We start from the raw sequence: 20,031 nt of genomic DNA, 5'->3' as shown, positions 1-20,031 counted from the left end.
GCTGACCTAACATTTTGCTTAGATGCACACCACTGTCAGCCTACATCAGAAAGATGACTGGTATTCCTCTTACAGTGATCTTCTGAGCCACCTGCACAGACAGCTGCAGCAAAGCCACAAGTTGTCTGGGAATCACGGCACTTTAGAAACGCTGATTAAATTCTTTAGGGAAGCAAGTATTGCCCAAGCACTGTTCCACTGTTTGTTGCTTTTGCATATAAAATGCCAAAGAGCATTTATGTTTACTTTTATATGTAAATTCTCAGATACTTTGAAGAGTATTACCAAGTACTTGACCAAGTATCAACATTATCACATCTTTTTCCAGAATAAAATAGCGGAAAGAAAAGGGAAAATGTGATTCTTTCAAACCTACTTAGAAATAATCCCAGTTTTACGTGTCCTCTAGATCAAGTAATTGACAACGGTAACAAATTCTGCACAAGTCTGGATATATTCATGGCATGGGTTACTACCATCCCCTGACTCATTTCAGACCTCAGAATTTCCTTCCAGCTTGATTTAGCTCTGTACTGGGGACTGAAGACATACTTACCGTTTTGTAGGACTGGAATATTTTTAACCAGCTGATTGGTCCCATTTTTCAGCTCCACACAATTTTAAGATTATTGGGATAGCTCTGTGTACTCCCATGGCATGCTTTGATTTCTTGTTGCTGATCATTTTTGTAGGATAATATTTTACTCAAGTATTCATCCAACTTATTTTAGGCTGTACTTTAGTCCAGCATATTTATGAGCAAAACACAATATTAAATGGAGACAAGCCAATAAAAGAAACAGCTTACTAGAATTTCAGTTGACTTTGTTAAAGGAAATTATTTTAAATTAATGTGGCTACTGAACTCTTGCCATACTTGACCTCAGAAAATATATTCCTTCTAATTTTTGCTGTGAACATTTATTTATTTAAGCTAAACTCCAGGTCTTGAATGTTGACCATAAAAAAGTGTCAGATTTCCTGCTACTATTTCGTACTCTTTTTTTTCTAAACAAGGGCAAACAACACATGTTTGTTGCATTAGCATTACACTGCCAAAACATCACTCTTAAATGAAATCATCTATGTATTTTTGGTAAAATCTTATTTAACAACTTCCACCCTGCCAGAAACAGAGTTAAAACAAGGCTGTTTTGTTTTCACTGAGCAACAGTTTGGTCACTGGTTTACTAGATGGCGCTCAAAACATTTTTCCATATGCTCTTCTCAAAGAGAATCTGACTTAAATGTGGTTTACCTTCACCAGTGAATGAAGGCTTTTTTCACCAAACATATCCCAGAGGAAGGTCAGGTCTTCCTGGCTGTCCACATGTGGCTGCAGCTGGGCTGGCAATGCAGCCAGCAGCTCGTACAGACCTATAAAATGAAAATAAAACACAAAGTGTAATCTAGGGTGATCTCATTAATTTCACTTAACAGTTTTGTGTAATTGGCTGCCTGGAGCATGTCATTTTAACTGAAGAGGGAGTCTGGAGTATCCAGCACAACATTAACTTGTACCACCAAAAGGAACATTTAGAAAAAATTGCTAAGAAACAAGTATTAGCAGTGTACTTTTTACCTTGTCACAGTTGTCAAGCTTCTACATCTATATATTTACACAAGGTTATGCAGAAAATTCATAAAAGTTTTGAGAAAAGGACAAACTCAGAAAAAAAAATACATTCCTTTGCTTAATCGTTATTCCATTTCCCTTGATGTTAGCCAAAGAGTGAAATGAGTCATGAATAGGAAAAACTTCCTTAAAAGAACAGAAACTGGATAGGGTGGTCCATTAAAAAAAGGTTCGTGGTTTTTCTAAATATTTCTTGCTAATATATTACTTAATATTTTTTTCAATCCTGTGTTCAGTAAGGATCCACAGCAATACAAAAGCACCTTCTCAGTTTTGCAGGATCAAACTTTTAAAAACAAAACCAACACAGTTTTCCCAGACGCACATGCACAGAGAAATACTTCAGTAACATTTTTAATTTGCAGGTATTTGAGATTTTCTCTAGGGCTAAAGCAATTGCTGCTCTCAGTTATTTGTGGCACACCTCAGCAGCGGTCTCCGAGGGGCAGACAGTAGCACACTGTTCCACAGTAGCGTTCAGCATAAAATATCCATCGTGCACACAGGCCATCGAAGTGCTGTCCAAGAAATGTAGCAACAGTGTTTGCAGCAATCCTCCTCAGGGAGGTAACCTGGCATGAGTTGATATCAATTCATAGCACATGTTTAATTTTCCAGTGGGATTACTTGGGGTAAAAAGGACAAAATGCCTTTTTCTCCTGTCTGCTGTCTACAAAAACATCAATAGTCTCCTGGGATCCAAGATACACGGTCCTGTTATTAGTTTTAGTCTGAGTAAGTGCTGCTGTTCATCACAAGAACAGATTTACAACATATTCTACTGGTAAAAGAACATTGCTGTAAATTACAGGTTACCTATTGTTATTATGCTTATTATCTCCCTAAAACTTATGGTTTAGAATATTTATTAGTAAATAATTTCACAAATTGTTTACTTTTCAGGCAGTACACATCCCTTTCAACATTACATACAGTACCCCTGTGTTCTGATTATTTACATTTTCATCTCTTTACTGCCTATCACTAAAATATTCTGGGAAAAAAATTTTCTTTCCAGATACATTTTTTGTGCTCCAAGCGTTTTTTGGTGGTTCACATTCATTTCTCTTAGAATCCTGCTTTTATTTAAATTTGTTATTGTTTCTGCTTCAGAAATACTGCAAAAAGAAGATACAATTCAAACCACTGCAATTTTGCAGACAGAAAGTAAGACCATCAAGCTTTCCCTAGCAAAATACAATCACTGATTGAGCTGACAGCCAGAGAAAAGAGGTCTGAGCGGGACTTGTGGCTCCAACTTCCCAGATTTCAGAACTTAGCAAAAATTGTTCTTTTATGGCACAATTTATGAAAATAGTTTAATTTAGAAAATTAAAACATTTCTTTATTTTTTTTATTTAGAAAATCTTAAAAATTCTTTGCACTTGGCCACTTCTGTTACTGTAAATATAACCTGAAGGCTGTCAGAAATAGGAACAGAAATTTTCAATGTAAGCTTGCACTGTGGCATAACTGCTTAGCGACAATTCCTGTGTGTCATTCAGAAGAAAGAAAAGAGTAACTACAGCCACTTCCTTCAAATAAAAGGCATGTAACAGAGTAAGCTTTCTTTTCCTTGATCCATCAGATCTGCTTAAATTCCACATGTAATCAACTATAAAACTATTCTCTCCTTGTAACTTGCTCCTCAATGCTTTGATAATCAAATCCCTAGTGAAAAATAAAATGAAAGTTTGTATTTCCTGATGGATTAACTATTAGTGACACAGGGGGAGACTGAATCTGCCCATAATGAGACTTTGGTTTTACACACGAAACTCCCAGAGAAAAACCCCACCTGCCAGCACTCCAGGCGTGCTGAACCCTGCAGGTGCTTACACACAGGAAGGTTTCATATTCAGCTCAAAAGTTCCTGTGAGCTTTACTCATTTATAGAGCTCTGAATCTCCCCTTCCAGGGAAATGGGTGTCCATGTTCATAGTGCACTACTCCAGCTTCAGGAGCAATGCACCAAATCTGTACAACTCCCCTGTGGAAGTGGAGACAATTAGACAGGTGCTGACTGATTTTATCCAGTATCATAGTCATGCTTCTAGTTCTTCCCTGCTTTGGCTCCAGAGTCCAGTGTTTATAGCTTTCAGCAAGAAGGAAATGAGAATCCGGCCCTTCTCTGCAGCAGTGGAAACTGAGGACTGTGCCATGCAGTGTGCTGGAGAACACCACAATCTTGCTCTTCAGACTCCTCCTGAAACTGAATACTATGATTCTATGAAGCCAGGAATTAAAAAAACAACTCCATTAAGGAGCCAGGTAAAAATCAGGCAGAAGGAGGACTTAATGTACTAACCTGGGGAGAACAGAAGACAAAGATCTAGAACATGTGTAAAGTTAAATTTTTGTCATTGCAGATCACCTGACTCAGCTCCAGAAGGTAATGGCAGAAGAGGGTGGTAGCACCTGTAAAGGTTTACCCTTTTTCTTTTCTTACCCATTCTCATTCCATCTGTGGTGTGTAGTACCACAGAATCAAAAATTTTCAGATGGACATTCTGATTTTTATATATTATGAAATAATGTGGACCTTCTACAAACATCCCCACGTAAAACATGATTTTTACTTGTGTCTAAATTACATGAAATGTGTTAATGTTATTCACTGCATTGTGAAGAAACAGTGAAAATTGTGGCTGGCATGTGACTTTACCAGCACATGGCATATTAAAGAAAGTGCTTTTATGATATGGACAAGGACACAATAATTTGTCAAGTTAGTGTAAACTGGTAGTGAAGTAGACACCAGTATATTGGCAGTTACACACTGGCCTAATTTTACTTAGCAAATCTGAACAACTGTCACATGCATCTTTCCTACACATGAAGGGCAGTAGCTCAAATTCCTGAAGCCCTATAAGATCTCACTGTATACAGATGCTGCCATGCAGCAATTGAAGTAATCTGAATTTCATAGTAGAGTGCTTCAGATCAATTCAAACCTCCTGCAAAACTTCTAAGTAGTATCGCAGGTGGTTCTAAAAGTCAGAGCCAAATGCCATGGAAAAATGTGCAAGTTCAACAATGGTTTCGGTACAGCCAGGCTGTTAAAATCAGCTATTTTTTTAATTGCTTCAGTAGCAATTATGTAGTCTGAGGATGCCACACTGATCACTTTTGATTACTTCTAAAACCAAAACTTAACTTTCCAAAAGCTCAAAGTGATATCCCCTAAAATACAGATTGCTTAGCAATTTAAAAATTTATATTCACATCATAAGCCCTGGGGTGAGATGTATCAGCACCTCCAAGCTGAATGCTACCACTGCCTGCCAGGCCTTGATTGTGCTCTTGGTCTCAATTTTGATGTTTCTCTTGAAGTCCCACCTTTTCGAGTCATGGCATACACGGACCTCACTTTTTTGGAAAGCTGCCCACAATGTAAAAAAACATGATCAAGAGCTTTTAAAAAAATGTATCTAGAAGCTGTTTAAAAAAAATGGAAAGCCAAGAAAAAAAATTCTTTTGTTTTTAATGCCTCATGTTGGCAACGCTGTGTGGAGGGTCCTGCAAGAAATTTTTTTTTTTTTTTTTTTTAGTCTAGTTTGCCTAAGTTTAACCAGCATTAAAAGGAGATGTCCACTCATTGGAATTTACTAGTATCAAAATACTTTGGGAGTCAAAATTCAGTAAAGTAAACATGACTTACACAAGAAAAACTAATTTATTTTGATTTTTTAAAATAGATAATTTATTCCCAGAAGATCTGAGCATACATAAAAAACCTAACAACATGATTTAACATGAAGATATAAGCCAATTATGCAATTTTAAGAGGGGAAGCAAGTCTGGTCATTCCTACAGCATAGAGGGGAGGAATCCCAAGACCCATCACAATGCAATCACACGTAAAAGGGTAAAAGATCAATTTCAACTTGTTCTTTCAACACACTTAAGCAGTTACTGTCCTCAGAGCATCTTCAACTTTTTCTAAACTTAATTAATACGATCTCATTTTCTTTGCTCTGAAAACCAAAATGTAGAATAATGCTAATTCTAATTTACAAACATTTACAGTAGATTTGCACATGCAATCGGATTTTAAGAGTAAGAAGCAATGGAAACATTTTAAATCAGAATCAACAGGACATAATAGATTTTTCCAGTTTTAGAAAATTGCTTCCTTTGTAGTGTTATATTCTACAGAAGACTGCTTGTTCCTGGGAGGAGAATAAATGGCTAAGCAATTGACAAAACTGTTCCCGTACTGAACCACTCACACTGCAGATTCCAGATGCTCTACATTCTTGACATCAGAATGGAAAAATTTACTGTTAGTCTAGAGAAATTTAATATCACCATTCTTGTCATATCCTTCATAGCTTCATTATTAGGACAAGTCTGTGGAAGCTATAAACTAGTGCTAAATGATAAAAAATATGGTCTCTGCGTTCCATCACTCTTGCATAGGACAAGAAAACACCAACTTTGTTTTGGTTAGCGTAAAGAAAGAAATGGAAACGTCGATGTGCCTTTGTTTTCATATGATAATTAATTTCCTGAATTAGCATTCTGAACAATGATGCCAGGCTTCGAATCTAGAATTTTTACAGCAACTGAGGGATAATAAACACTAAAGAACATATATCTAAAGGCCCAGAACAACACTGTAAAAATTTACTGTATTAATAAAACGGGACAAACCAACCTTTAAATTTTCCACTTTGTCAAAGGTAAAATAATCAGCACCATTTGCTGCCATTTATAACAAGCTAACATTTTTCACATTTGAACTGTACTTTACAGTTCTACAAAGGCTCAGACATTTGCCTTACACACATGCAAACAGCATCGCAGCAGAAGAACTCATTCTGACATCCTTGTTGTTGAATAACAAAACCAGTCACTAACACCACATACTGAAAATTATTTCATTCTGAAATTTAACATTAGTATTTACACACAGGTTCAAATAAAAATATATGGAGTATTTCTGCATATTAGGATGGACACACTGCACTGTCCTATCAGACTCCAGCACTATGTGCTCAAATTCACGTGCTACAAATAATTCTTTTTTTATGTTCTCTTAAGTAATTTCACTTAATATATGGGCTTGCTGACACTACAAAAAGTTAAAATGTAACCATTTTTCTCTGCAGAGCCAGATGGATTAACTCACTCCAGTGAGCACATTTTTAAAATTTTGCAGTTTAGTATTTCTACACACACACACACAAAAAAAAAAAAAAAAATTAATTTTCAAAGTACAGAACACCAAGGAACTACACAATCACGACCTGCAAGTGATCAGCATCTTTGGAAAAATATCTATTTTGATTTATTTGTTAATTCACAAAAACAGGTAAAATGCTGAAATCTTTACAAATGGCAGAGCAATAGAAATATCAATGTATATTTTTTCTAATGAAAGAAAAGAAAGAATTTTGCTGTCAGTGTCCTCAAAGAACAAGACTGCATATTCATAAGGGCAAAAGTATTTTAACTTAAAAGTTGTACCTAATTTTTATTCCTCCAAGCCACAGTAAATTTGTTAGCCCACCTTAAAACAATGTTATGACAGAAAATGTTGAACGAGTAATCATTTAAACCCATCACTTTTAAAAATATTATTTCCTTCAAAGTGGAAAAGTCTTTAGTTTTGGAACTTGGCTCCCAGAGCTAAAGAATACGCAGTTGTTTGAAACAGTTATTGGTCTTTTAGGATTTGTCTCAACATGTGCATTTCAGATTTAACATACCACATACCGTTAGCGTTCTGATCCGAGTTAAAGAGTTGATCTCTGTTTCCATCTATACAGGGCAAGACTTGCTACAAATTTCCTGCTTGTGTGGCTCATCGAAGCCGTTTCAGAATCGAAGCCCCTCAAAAATATAGTTGCTAGACACTGTGTCAACATGGATATTTTCAAAGTTCATAAAATGTACTTTTATGAGTATTCAAAAGTCCACCTACTATCTACAAGAATAACACATACATAAAACTGATTTAAAGTGACCCATCAAGGACATATTAACAAGCACTTTGTGGAAAACTCACAAAAACTTGGTATTCTTAAAAAAAAAATTAAAACAATATAATCCTGTCTCCTCCAATGAAGCCTGTGTACTATGGCACCTTGAATAACCTTGACTACTTGACTGGTCCATTCCATGGACATCAGCTTGGCAAGTCTTCAGTATTTCTATCTAGATCTTCATCAGCCCTAGAGGAGGCAGTAGCAAGTACCTGGCAGGCAGTCAGGAGAGCATTCATTCCAGCACTAGGAAGGCACTTAACCCTTTAGTGACAGTTTACAAGGTTATAAGAAACTTGGCACTGGGGAAGGGCAGCAAGGACTACTAAATGTAGCATTTTACAACTGCACAAGGAAGACACAATATCTCGTTAGGAGCCTGAATAAAGACTTCTAACAATAGAAATCAACACTATTTCCAAAGCAGTTTGGTCTAAGAATAATGGAAACACTGTTTGATTACCACATATCTCAACCTCTCATTGTCAAGATACATGCTAATCTTATTCAGGATATACGTGCCATGAGAGTAGAAGAAAAAGTCCTACAATCCTAGACAGTACTGATGCCTGAAATCAGGTCAGTATATTATTTCAGTGTTACGATTCACCGTAGGACGTAGTTTAAGAATTTACACTCAAAACAAGTTATGCCATTACACAATCAGTCATATACATGTAGCCACATACACTTGGTATAAAAGTTTATAGAAGAATATAGGAATACACATAAATTTAAAGAGTCACGTATATTGACAAACTGAGAAATCTGGGGCAATTCAGTCTGGAGAAGAGAGTGTGCATAGAGACCTCCAGCAAACTTCCAATATCTGAAGGAGGCCTACAAGGAAGACTGGAGAGGAGCTCTGTCGGAAACTGTACTGATAGGACAAGGAGTAATGCTTCAAACTGAAAGAGGGGAAATTTAGGTTAGTATATGGAAGAAATTCTTTGTGGTGAGATTGGTGAGGCACTGGAACAGGCTGTTCCCAGAAGCTGGGGCTGTCCCATTCCTGGCAACAAGGCCAGGTTGGATGGGGCTCTGAGCAACCTGGTCTAGTGAAAGATGTCCCTGCTCACAGCACGGAGTTTGAAGTTAGATGACTTTTAAGGTCCCTTTCAACCTAAACCATTCCATGACGCTACATCATCACTTTATTTTGAAAGTAAGTTTAGGAAAGTAAACTATTTGAAATAATTAAATTATTTCATTGTTTAGCTTTGAGGTGTTCTTTGTGTGTGTTGGCGTTTTTTCTACACCAAATGTGTTATTAAAAATACAATTTTTAACCCCTGTATTTCACAAAAGGCAACTAACAGCTAGCGGGGAAGCTTCTCATTACCTCTTAATAGTAATAAATTGCCTTCCAATTAACAGGTTTAGCTCTTTTAAACCAGGATTTGATGCGATATTGGACTGAGAAGCCACAAAACCTTCCACCTGACACTAAATGCACACAGCATGTAGGCTCGCTGCACAGTGGCACAGCTACAGCTGAGGGGGAGAGCACAGCAGTCTGTTCTCAGCAGAGGACACCTGGCATCACTAGAACTGTCAACCACTCCTGTAACTACGGCTTTTGGTCCAACAAGCAGAGCCATATACAATAGAGCCTCTGCTTAGAAACAGTACAAAAGTACAGGCTATTGTACTTTCAGATCTACTACAAAACTACACACAGCTCAAAAAAAGGGGGGTAAAATTGTTTCAGCTGCCAGACCATTTGAATTTATATGTGTCTAAAAACTTTAATAGTTTTAAAGAGTTTACCATCAGTAAATACACTTACATGCATTTTCTGATTCCACACTACTGAATCAGTCTAGCATAATATAAAATATTAAAACAAAACAGAACAGTTTAGAGAAATTTAATTTCGCTTCGAATTAATTTTCCAAGTCACCATAAATATGTTGATACCAAAATAAATACTTTTTCCAACACCAGCAAGTTGTATTTTTAAAAATTAAATCAGATTGCAATTAAAGCTAGCCATACATCTCATACTTTCCCAAATCTTCCAAATTAATGTTATCCTAAAAGCCATTTAATACCTCTGGCAGATGGAGATGGGGAGAAATCAAGAATGCAAGGATAAAATTTTGGCTCTATTTATTAATTCAGCATAAATTTTGCCTCAGCTGTCAAATCCATTTTCATGAATATCTGCCATACCCTATGCATTTCAATGTGCTGAGGAATTGGAGTAGCTTTGAAATTGTGGTGCGGTCACATCATTTACACACCACACTTGCTGCAGCACACCTATACCTGAAGTTGTCACCAAGGGTGTAAAGAAGGCTTTCCCTCTGCTGTGTTTCCACCACGGGACGCCAGTGGGGAAGCAAAGGCAGTTTGGAGCAGGAACCGATGACCCTGCAAGCCTTTGCCCTGGCAGCCTCCAATGGAAGAACAACTCTCAGAAAACTTTCCTTCGCTGCTCTCCTAAATTCCCTTCCTCTTCATCCGTAACAATGAGATGGCCAGATCTTTGGGCACAATTTTATGTTGCTGCATTCTTTAAATAGGCCGTAAAAATAGAACTCTGATTTTGATCTCCTTCTGAATCCTGAAAAGTGGGTTAAAAGGCTAAAATTAAAATTTTAGCACTTCAGATAAATTTGTCCTTCTTCCACTATAGATGTTTCTGATGCCTCCCCTTTCAGCTTAGCCAACTACTCAGCTTTTTCTTCATATTATTACTTTTTTCCTCATCTTTTTATCCTTTTTATTATCAAATCCTCTTAGAAAACATCATGTTGAAACTGACAAGCTGATCAAAATGCATTAATATAATAGTTAATAAAGAGAAATTATTGTTTTCATCTATATGAAAACAATAAAAGCAAGATAGCTTCTTTTTGTGCTCAGATGAGTGCAAAATCATCTTTAAACTTTCCACTGCTTGCAGTGGTCTCTGACCACTGGGAAGTCAATCTATACGAACTATTCTAGCAAAACATTTCTACCAGCATTCAGCATATCCAAATCAAGAGCATGCAGCTTCAGAGGTCAAGATTCATTCTAAAGAATCACAAAATACACCACCACAAATGCATTTTGGAAAAATACCTAACATTTAGAACAGATTTCACATATCTATTTAGCATTATTACAAAACAGAGATGAAAACATTTTAAAGGCCATATGAACTTAAAATTTGGTCAGTAGCATGTGGGGCTTTTATTAATTAAAAACCTAACATGTATTCAGTTTTGCAGTCTCTTGTAATACTGAGAAAACTCCACTATCTTGCACAGTGCTCGCTCCTTTATGTGCTCAAGGAGAAACAAACATAAGCCCTCGCACATTTTCTCTTTCTATAATTTACAATATCCAAATCCAGGAACTGCTTCTGACTTTCACTGTATATAAGCAATCTCACACAGTTTTACTTGGTGCCTAAACTTGGCTCATAAATATGATTTTCCTGCTGACAACACATGAAACAAAAACATGAAATCTGCTTTGCACATTCATGCACTGGTTTTTGAGAACAAACAGAAAAGCAGTTTTAAGCTTGTCAGTTAAGCAAGCTTGATACAGCCTTGGGAGGAAAGAAGTCTGCAACAAGTTTACGATGTTTTTCACATTAGAACAACACTTAAAGTGTAATGATGTCATCTTGGCTCCACCAAAGTCAGCAACAAAGCTGCCATCTACTACTCTGAAGCCAGAACTGCAATTTTCCACCTTCCTAAATATACCAGATAAGTGAATGTCATATCTCACAGATTTGCTTTACCTGCAAAAATGGAAGTCTTCTTGCTCAGTCTTCAAAAAATCTGTTTGATGGGCTTGCACACAGAGGGCAAGCAGACTTTTGCAACACAGAAACTGCTGAAAGCTTCTGACCCTGCCTGAGGCATGAGCTCAGCCTTCCATTCATGCTGGTTGCTTTAAGATAACTTTGACTTGACACTGACAGGACCATAAACCTTAAGGGTCACACAGACGTTATGCATAGTGAGCAGCTTTTCAATTATAATTATTATATAAGAATAGGTTTTCTATATGGCTAATGAAGAGTGGAAGAGAAAGAAGCATCTGTATGTAATACTTTGTCCTCTGTCTTTAGGTTAGTGAAGCCAGATCAATCTGATAAGGTATAAAATTAAATTAAAAGTCACTATATCAATCTGAATAAATTAAAACATTTTTTTTTTAAAAGACTGAAAATACTGTAGCCATGATTTTGATTTCCCATAGCTTAAATGTAAATGTCCCTCAAAACAGATTTAAGAGGCATGGCCTCTGTTCAGAAGAAGATACAGGCTAAAACATGGTAGGACAAAAGCAGGTATATGAATGTATATGAAGAAAGCAGTTACAAGGACACGCTTCTAACAAAATCTGCTGACAAATTAAAAGCAAGGTAAAACAAACAGAGTCAGGTAAACATTTAGTCTCATCATATACAGCCCATCATGAACACTATCCTACTTTTGGCAGTGATCTGATACTTCAAATTATGTAAATTTAAAAAAAAAAAAAAATCATTGTTGTTCCCATACTGCTGACTGAATGTCCAGTCGTCCATGACATGGCAACTTTCGATATTGCACTTCTAGGACTAAAGAACACTTTTTTTTAAACTCAGGTTTACTTTTATTTCACCCAGCATCTAACAGGCACAAAACCAGGTTAGGCTGCATTTTATCTGATTGTATTTACAAAAGAGAATTTTAGCAAATAGACTGAACAGGGTTATGTCCCTACTCTAAAGGTCCCAGCAAGTGACTTGCAAAGTCCTCAGGGTCCCAGACAGAGGAGTTTCAAGCTCTCACATGCCACAATACCAGTCCGTGCAGGCAGGCTAAGAGGAAGACTGGCCTACCCACATAGGAAGAACAGAGGTAAGAAAAAATTTATGCACACCACTATTTTTTAATCTAAGAGTCAGAGAAACAGCAGAAAAACAGGACTCCAGTTAGAAACCACCTGTATCACAGCCAGGGTAGAAAGCACAGTTTCATGTAACCATCCCCAAAATACTTAAGTGCATATCAGCCCCATCAAGAAGTATTGTAAAGAAAGTGGAAGAAAAAAATATAATTCCCTTTTCACTCCAAATGCAAATTTTTATTTAGAGAAGCAACTTACAACTTGAGGCAGAAAAAAAAGGACTTAACAAGCAGCACTATTTAACAGCAAGGTATTAATTGTGTGTATCATGTTTTACTATAAATTTCATGGGACAAAGAAAACACTTAAGTTTTAACACAGATCTTAATTATTAAGGGTATGTTTGCATCATGATATGGATTAAATAGCACAGTATATCATGCTCAGAGGCATTCTAACACACAGTATTTCAAAATTAGGAGTATCTCCTACTTTTTGAAGCCCTTCTCTTCCTTTATTCAGAAAGTATGTCCATGACTATTACTTTTGGACATATTAACAATCTTTAAAAATAAACAAACAAGTAATAATTTTAAAAAAATCAAGGCAAGTTTTGAAAGGACACAAAAAGGGTGCATGATTAAGGAAGCAAAGGTCCAGAGTGGAAAATTAGCCCAGAGTAGACCTTGACACATCTTCTGAAACTCAGCTTTAGCATACTGAATAGCTTCAACTCACTTATTTCCATGAGGAGAGGGAGAGAAAAGAAAGGTATGCAGAGATAGGGCTTGGCAAGGTCATAGTCAAATCCCTTAAACACAAGAATAGGGAGACAAAAAAAGCATATAAAACAAAACAACTCTCCTTCCCCATGGCAACAAACAAACAGACACACACCCTAATTGTAAAGATTAATATTGTTATCTAGGACAAATTTTATGTGTGGGGAAAACAAAATCACTGCCCTGTACAGTCTACTAAAAATAAGAATCAAATGCAGTTCCTTATATACACACTCACTTATACACATATTTTTGGATTCCTGACCTGAAACCTCCCTCCTAATTTTCCAAATCCTGCTGTTACTTCTTGTGCATAAAACTGTGTGGCACAGTGGTAGAAAGCAGGGATCTCTGTATTGTATTGCAACCTCAGTTGGATCACTCCTTCTTAACAAACACTCTCAAGCAAAAATACTAACTTCAGTTATCCCAAACACAGGGACAAAAATACTGTCAGACGTCAGCACAAGAAGAAGATGAAATTTAACCTTTGAATATAACCTAATATTGCCACAAAGAAAGTGAAAACTATGGAAAGCTGCAATTACATATCTGCAGTCCCACTGCCAGCAGCCAGTGACAGGAACTGGGCTCTAACGTGGAAGGCAAGTGAAGGAACAGAACTTGAGACAGTATTTTTCTTCTCCTAATTTGTTATAGAGTTGTCAAAACTGAATAGTCTGTGTTCAGAAATAACTCTACTGATAACTGTAACTCACAGAGGGGATAGTCTAGACTGCTGCAAATATTAAGGCATGCATGATATCATCTTTTTTTTTTCCCTCCTCCTCCTCCTTTTTCAAGTTAACATTGTAGGAACCATCCTCAAAGGGGAATCCAAATTCTTCAGATCCATCTCTAATATATGTTTGGAGCTGTTTTTAGGAGATTGTGGATGGAGGGGGAAAAACGTGGTGGTGGGACTTTTCAATATGAATCTATTTTACCTGTGGTGTTTCATGTATCTAAATTAACTTCAGGGAGAAAAGGTTATTTTTTAAGTCTTAAATTAAAAACCTTATGGTGAGACCATAATTAATTATCTTACTTGAAATACAGACTTAACAAATAAGATGTGGAGGAAACACGGCCCCTCCCTGGCCTGCGTACCTGTGTCACTCCCAGATCCCGTTGATAACGCTGGCATGATTGAGTCTGCAGAGCGTCACGCAGAAACCTCAAAGCAGCACTGCAGCCAGAAGGCAGGAGTTTATTTCAGTTTAACTGCTTGCAGCCAAGCTGTCTACAAAGATTTATGTTATCTCTCAGCTTCTCCTAGAAAGAACAGAAACAGAATTTTGCAATTAAGAACGTTGTTGAACTGGATACTACTGCAGTTCACCAAATCCAATAATTATCACGAAATAAGCTTTTTTTTTAAAAGATTCTCAAAACCAAATGCTAGGCATTTATTTATGAGTGTTAAGATTTTTATTTCCTCCAGGTGAAACAAGTTTTGTTTTCTTCAGTCTAGCCTATAATCCCATTCTGCATTAAGGATAATTTAACACATCTCTCTAGTGTAAATTATACTCTTTAACTCCAGCATGTCAGGCATTTTGCAAACAAAAGTCTAAGGGTATTTTATTAAAACTGTGAATAATTGAGGTAGTTCAAATTGTGCTACTACTTATGTCAGGAAAATAAAATTGCTTATTAACACGATAATTTATTCAGTGTTTCTATCTAGCCTCCTTTCAATTGTTTTCAGGTAATTTAAGATTTTTATTTGTAATACGGAAATATAATCTACATTTTAACTGAAGTTGTAAAAAGTAGGACTGGAGCAAATACTTCTGTAAGGTAAACAGCAGTTTGATTCGTGGAGTTGATGGAGCCATTACCATGTAAGGAATTTTTCTGTGATTCATTACGACAAAGTTGGTGTTTTTTTAACACATATTTTGTAATAATTGTACAGGTCTACTGATAGTAAATTTTGACTCTTTCTTTTAATCACTTTTTGAGAAAAATTCAGAGTACGTGTAACAAAAATTAGAATTAATTTCAAATATAAGTGAATGCATTTGTATTTAAGTATGTTAAAATAAGAATCTGGAACACAAACATATGAAAAGAAGTTCCCAGTTAAGTCAGCAAATGTCTATTTAGAACAGGGCAGGGACTGATGTGTTTGCAGGGAGAAGGAAGGGAGAGGGTGAAATAGAAGCTACCAGAAAATAAGGATTTTTTTCAGATTTCAATAAACAAAAAGGATCTTTGAAGAAAGAAAGCAGTAGAGTTCTGTTTTAGCAAAAGAAAATAAACAAACAGAAGAGCATTTTGCTGCTGCTATTGCTGGTTTATTTTTTGTCGTTTTTTTTTAAACACATTCATATTAATCAGAATGACTTTTGAAGTCATGTTGGCTCTTAAAGTGCATATTTTGGACCCACGTTAACTTGGCAATGGTCTTGTGGACGAGTGATATACAGGTGCTGTAAAGAGTGTACACTGTTCAAAATTTTGGTTTTTACTGAAAAAATCTCTACAAGGCTAAAAAAATTGCAGCATACCAAGGGCCATCAACACTATTTGTTTAAAAAGTTTTAAAGCAATTGTTAGATATAAGTTAGTTGTTAACTTGTCCCCAGGTATAAGCCTATAGTATAAATAGTCTGGCAGGTTTTTTTAAGTATGGGGGTTTTTTAGGTCCCCTAGACATTTACCAGTGAATCTGGGTGGTTTGGTTAAGAAGGCAAATACAGCAGACGCCGCCTCCCTGGACAACTTCTTCTATGATGAAAAGAACCAACAAAAAACCTAAAAGCTTATCTATTAAGATTGTTTAGGGGTTTAAGATTTTTTTTTTAAAGTTATAGAAGTTTATGAAGAAGTCTTCAGTAAAAAAAATCAGCTTAAAAAATAATTTGACATTCATCAAATCAGCACAAAAATCCATTACCTTAAAATTTAAAGCATGGATAAGGAAATTAAGTATTCCAGAGTGAAAGCTCATCTTTTGATGACAAGAGCTGTAAAACATCTTATGCAAAGCTAGCCAGGGTGCAGTTCAAAAGAGGAAAAAAAATCCCACGTCATAGCCAAGGACACATTGTACCAATTAAGAAAGAACATATTCACTTTACATTAATTCTGCTTGTTTTCTGTTTAACACATAAAGAAATCCTGTCCCAAACTCAGCGACAATCCCCAGCGCGAGCACACCACGGCAGTATGAAGGATGGAGGCGTTTTTACTTTAACATGTGTAAGGAACTGTTTATAACAAAATTATTGATTACTACTGAAACATCTGAGATTTAGATGCATCTTAAAATACTTTCATTTATTAAAAAGAAAGAAAGAAAAAACAAAACAAAACAGCCCCCGAAATCAACCAAACAAGGCATTCTCATTGTAAGCACATTACTATTAACCAGAAATTCAGGTTCCTTAATAAGAGTTCACTGCAAAACGCAGAAAATCTTGGTGATCTACATACATGCGATATATTTCAACTCCATCAGTTTCTTTATTTTTCTTTATTTCACAGTAAATCATTCAGTACAAAAAAAATCAACCTCCTCATTATTTAAGAAACTTATATACAGCATAAAGTTATTCCCCCTAGATCCTAAATATATATTAATGAAAAATAAATGACCTGATGAAATCCTTACCAGTAAAATGCTTAATATTTTGCTGGAATGGGATGGGGATTTTTTTTTTTCCTAACGTGCAAATTAAGCTACATTTTTTGCAGTGATGATGCTATTTTCTTTGGCTCACTTTATTTAAAATGCTTTGGAAGTTTTTGCCGGAGCCCAGCCATAGGCATTGCTGACTGCTGTATGGAATCGATTTGCTGCAACACAGAAATACCAGCTGTTACAGTATGTCCTGAGAGGGATTACCGAATATTCCTAAATTGAAGTTCAATCCATCTTTCCATAAAAATTAGGAGCCAGCGCCAAGAACGTAACAGCAGTATCAAGTGCACCTGAGGCATTTACAATACCCAGCAGGACTGTTACAACCAGCCTTTTAAAAGGGCTTATTTTTTTGAAATTTCATTATTCCAGTTGTACCTTGCTCGTACAGATCGCACCGTATCGGGTTCCGGGGCTGCCGCCGCGGGGAACGGCGGCTCCCGGCTGCCCCCTGGCGGCCGCGGGCAGGAGCGCCTTCCTCCGCGGGGCCACGGGCCTCCCCCGCCGGCTTCCGATTAGTGACACAGAAACGTACATCAGGGATTGCAAGGAAACAACAAAATGCACAATTGTAGTTGTTTACGTCATGAAAGACGTCTCTATTTTAAGGCGTTCTGGTTAAACTGCAGGTATTGGGGAAAAAAAAATAATAAGGCTCGCCCGTAAAAAGCACGGAAATGCTCGCCCGTCTCCCATCAGCTTCTACACGCTGCACGGCCATCGAGTCAGACACAGTCGTGGTCACCTCCATCACCAAGGTCACTGCAGTGACATAACCCATCAGGGTGACACACGCCCCAGGTACACAAGGCCAGGAGTGGCCAGAAGCCTCCCAGAAGCACCTTCCAAGACTACAGAATTTTAGAATTACAACTCTCTAAAGGAACTATTTACTGCATATTCCACATGTAAGAGAAACCCCTCGGTAAAGGATGAGGGGACAAATCTTGTCCCCGCCCAGTCACGTTTTCAACACAAGACTGGTAAGAATGAGGAGCATTTGGGCAGATAAAGCAAGCAGGCGGGAGGCAGCTGGAGAGTGCCAAGATGAACCGCCTTCCATGTAATTTCAGCTTCAGCAGCTTCTTTCTAGCGTCCTCTATTGCTTTAAAATTGAAGTCACTCCATCAGTCATGCATACACTTTATTTCAGTCAAGTCCATTTTTTGAGAAAAGATGAGGTAGAAAAGCTGATTCAAATCTATACTTATGGCAAGCACCATGAAGTTGGAGACAGAACACATGAAGTCTTGGTTCTACCTCAGACTTCCCACACAAACCTCAATAAACTCCGTAATACCTATTTCTGAAAGGGTATTTTACAATTACAAGTTACTCAATATTTTGGCACTTTAATGAATATAAATTGATTTTCTTAATATTTGAAAAGCAGACTGAAGACTTCTGATTAGTTTATGACAGATAAAAAGTATGAACATAGCAATGCTACAAATCAGGAGGCGGGCAGGCTGCGGATGGAACACATAAACCCAGGTTGTTTGATACAAGAAACACTCAACCTGTTTTTCTAAAGGATGCTACAATTATGACGACTTGAACCTTGATTTCCAGGACTAAACCAGAATGTCTGCAAATGGTATTCAAACTACCAGATAGAGATTTCATGCAGAGACAGGAAATTTGACAGCCAGTCAGTCTTGTATTCATTATGGGGCCTCAAGTAATTGAGTGACTACAGACATGTATACAAGACTCCAAAAACCCAGTGAGCACAGGAAATTGCCAAGGGAGGTTTTCTGGACTGGGAGAAGTAAATCTGTTTCAGTAGACAAAATCTGAATTGAAAATGGTGGTCGACTCTTTTGGAAGCTGTAATGTAATGGGATCTAGTGAATTCTTAAACTCTTCTGAAGCAGGTTTCACCTCCTTAATCACACCGTCCTCGACAGGCTACTGGAAGCTGCTTGTGGCTCCTGACAGGCTTCCAAAGCCACCCCTACGGGCAGTGCATACTGGCTGGCAACAGGAACCTTCAAAAAATCTTCAACTTGAATTACTGCATAGAGGACATGTGCATGAACATGATGGGTCTTCAAAGATCCTGCAGAAGTAAGAAGCTACCTCTGACTCACTCAGCTGTGTGTGTAATGAAAATTATTACAATCGCAAAAATATCTCTCTATAAAGACCACTTAAAAACCCTCAGAAATATCGATGGCAACTACCAAATGTTATTAACTAATACACCAACACAGAAAACATGGACTGTCCCAAATTGAAAAGGCCAACAGCTGCCTTTACTAACTTTTTCATAGTCTTGTCATCATATCATTCTTCAGCCATAAGAAGAATTAAAGGCTTCTGAATATTCTTCTGTATACTGTTCTATCAGTCTTCTCCATTGTATTAGGTTACACCATAGATATGTTAGAAAGAGCCTCACTTTGTGGAAAGACTGTGAGAACAGTAGATAATAATTTAGGCACTCTTCAGCATCCACTGAAAATGTGTAACTGCTTGACATTTAATTTACGCATTTGTAGTTACATCTTTAAGGAACAGCAGTTTGGAAATTTACTTCTAAAATGATTTTATCTTGTAGCGTGACTTCTACTTCCATGGCTCAAATCTGACTGTGAAGTCAGTGCATCAGGAGAGAGATCTCTCTGGTTTCTACTTACGGGAAAATTTTTACAGATGGAAAAAAAAAGGAAATCACCTAAATTATAAAATCCTTGACTACAAGGAATAAAAAAGAGGAGTATTTAAGGAGCCATGTAATGAAAATAATTAAGACATGGTAAGTAGAAATTACCACCCCATGAGTCTGTGGTGGTTATTTACAGCAGTTTGATCGACACCAGAATGAAGGCTGATTTCCAGGGAGTGGACCTCCTGAGTGGTCTCTAGGCTACATATTTGAACCTTTAGCATTTTATTCTCTTCCTTTTCAAGAATGAGCTCCCACTAGACACTTCCCTTGCTGGATCATTAACAGAAAACACACAACTTCAATCACTACCTGACCACATATTTCCAAAAACATGCCAGAAACTCATATATGGAGGAGATCCTCTCTCATGTTTGACTGAGTTTGTTCAAAGCACTCAGAAGACAGGGAGAAGGAAAAGAACACAGTGTACAATTTTCTTCCTTCACAAATTC

At 37.0% G+C, this 20,031-nt stretch overlaps 1 protein-coding gene across 1 annotated transcript in view; it reads right to left on the bottom strand.

The window, feature by feature from the left end:
• MPP7 (MAGUK p55 scaffold protein 7) overlaps positions 1 to 20,031 on the bottom strand; it is a 148,193-nt gene that overhangs the window by 93,280 nt on the left and 34,882 nt on the right. The window contains exons 3-4 of the mRNA XM_066315663.1: positions 14,364 to 14,528; positions 1,259 to 1,377 (exon numbers count right to left, since the gene is read on the bottom strand). Of these exons, the coding sequence (XP_066171760.1) occupies positions 1,259 to 1,377; positions 14,364 to 14,400 (156 nt within the window). The 5' untranslated portion in view covers positions 14,401 to 14,528. The remainder of the gene's footprint in view (positions 1 to 1,258; positions 1,378 to 14,363; positions 14,529 to 20,031) is intronic.

This window comes from Sylvia atricapilla, chromosome 1 (genome assembly GCF_009819655.1).
Source record: "Sylvia atricapilla isolate bSylAtr1 chromosome 1, bSylAtr1.pri, whole genome shotgun sequence".
Classification (NCBI taxonomy): Eukaryota; Metazoa; Chordata; class Aves; order Passeriformes; family Sylviidae; genus Sylvia; species Sylvia atricapilla.
This window is presented reverse-complemented; position numbering and strand designations above follow the sequence as displayed.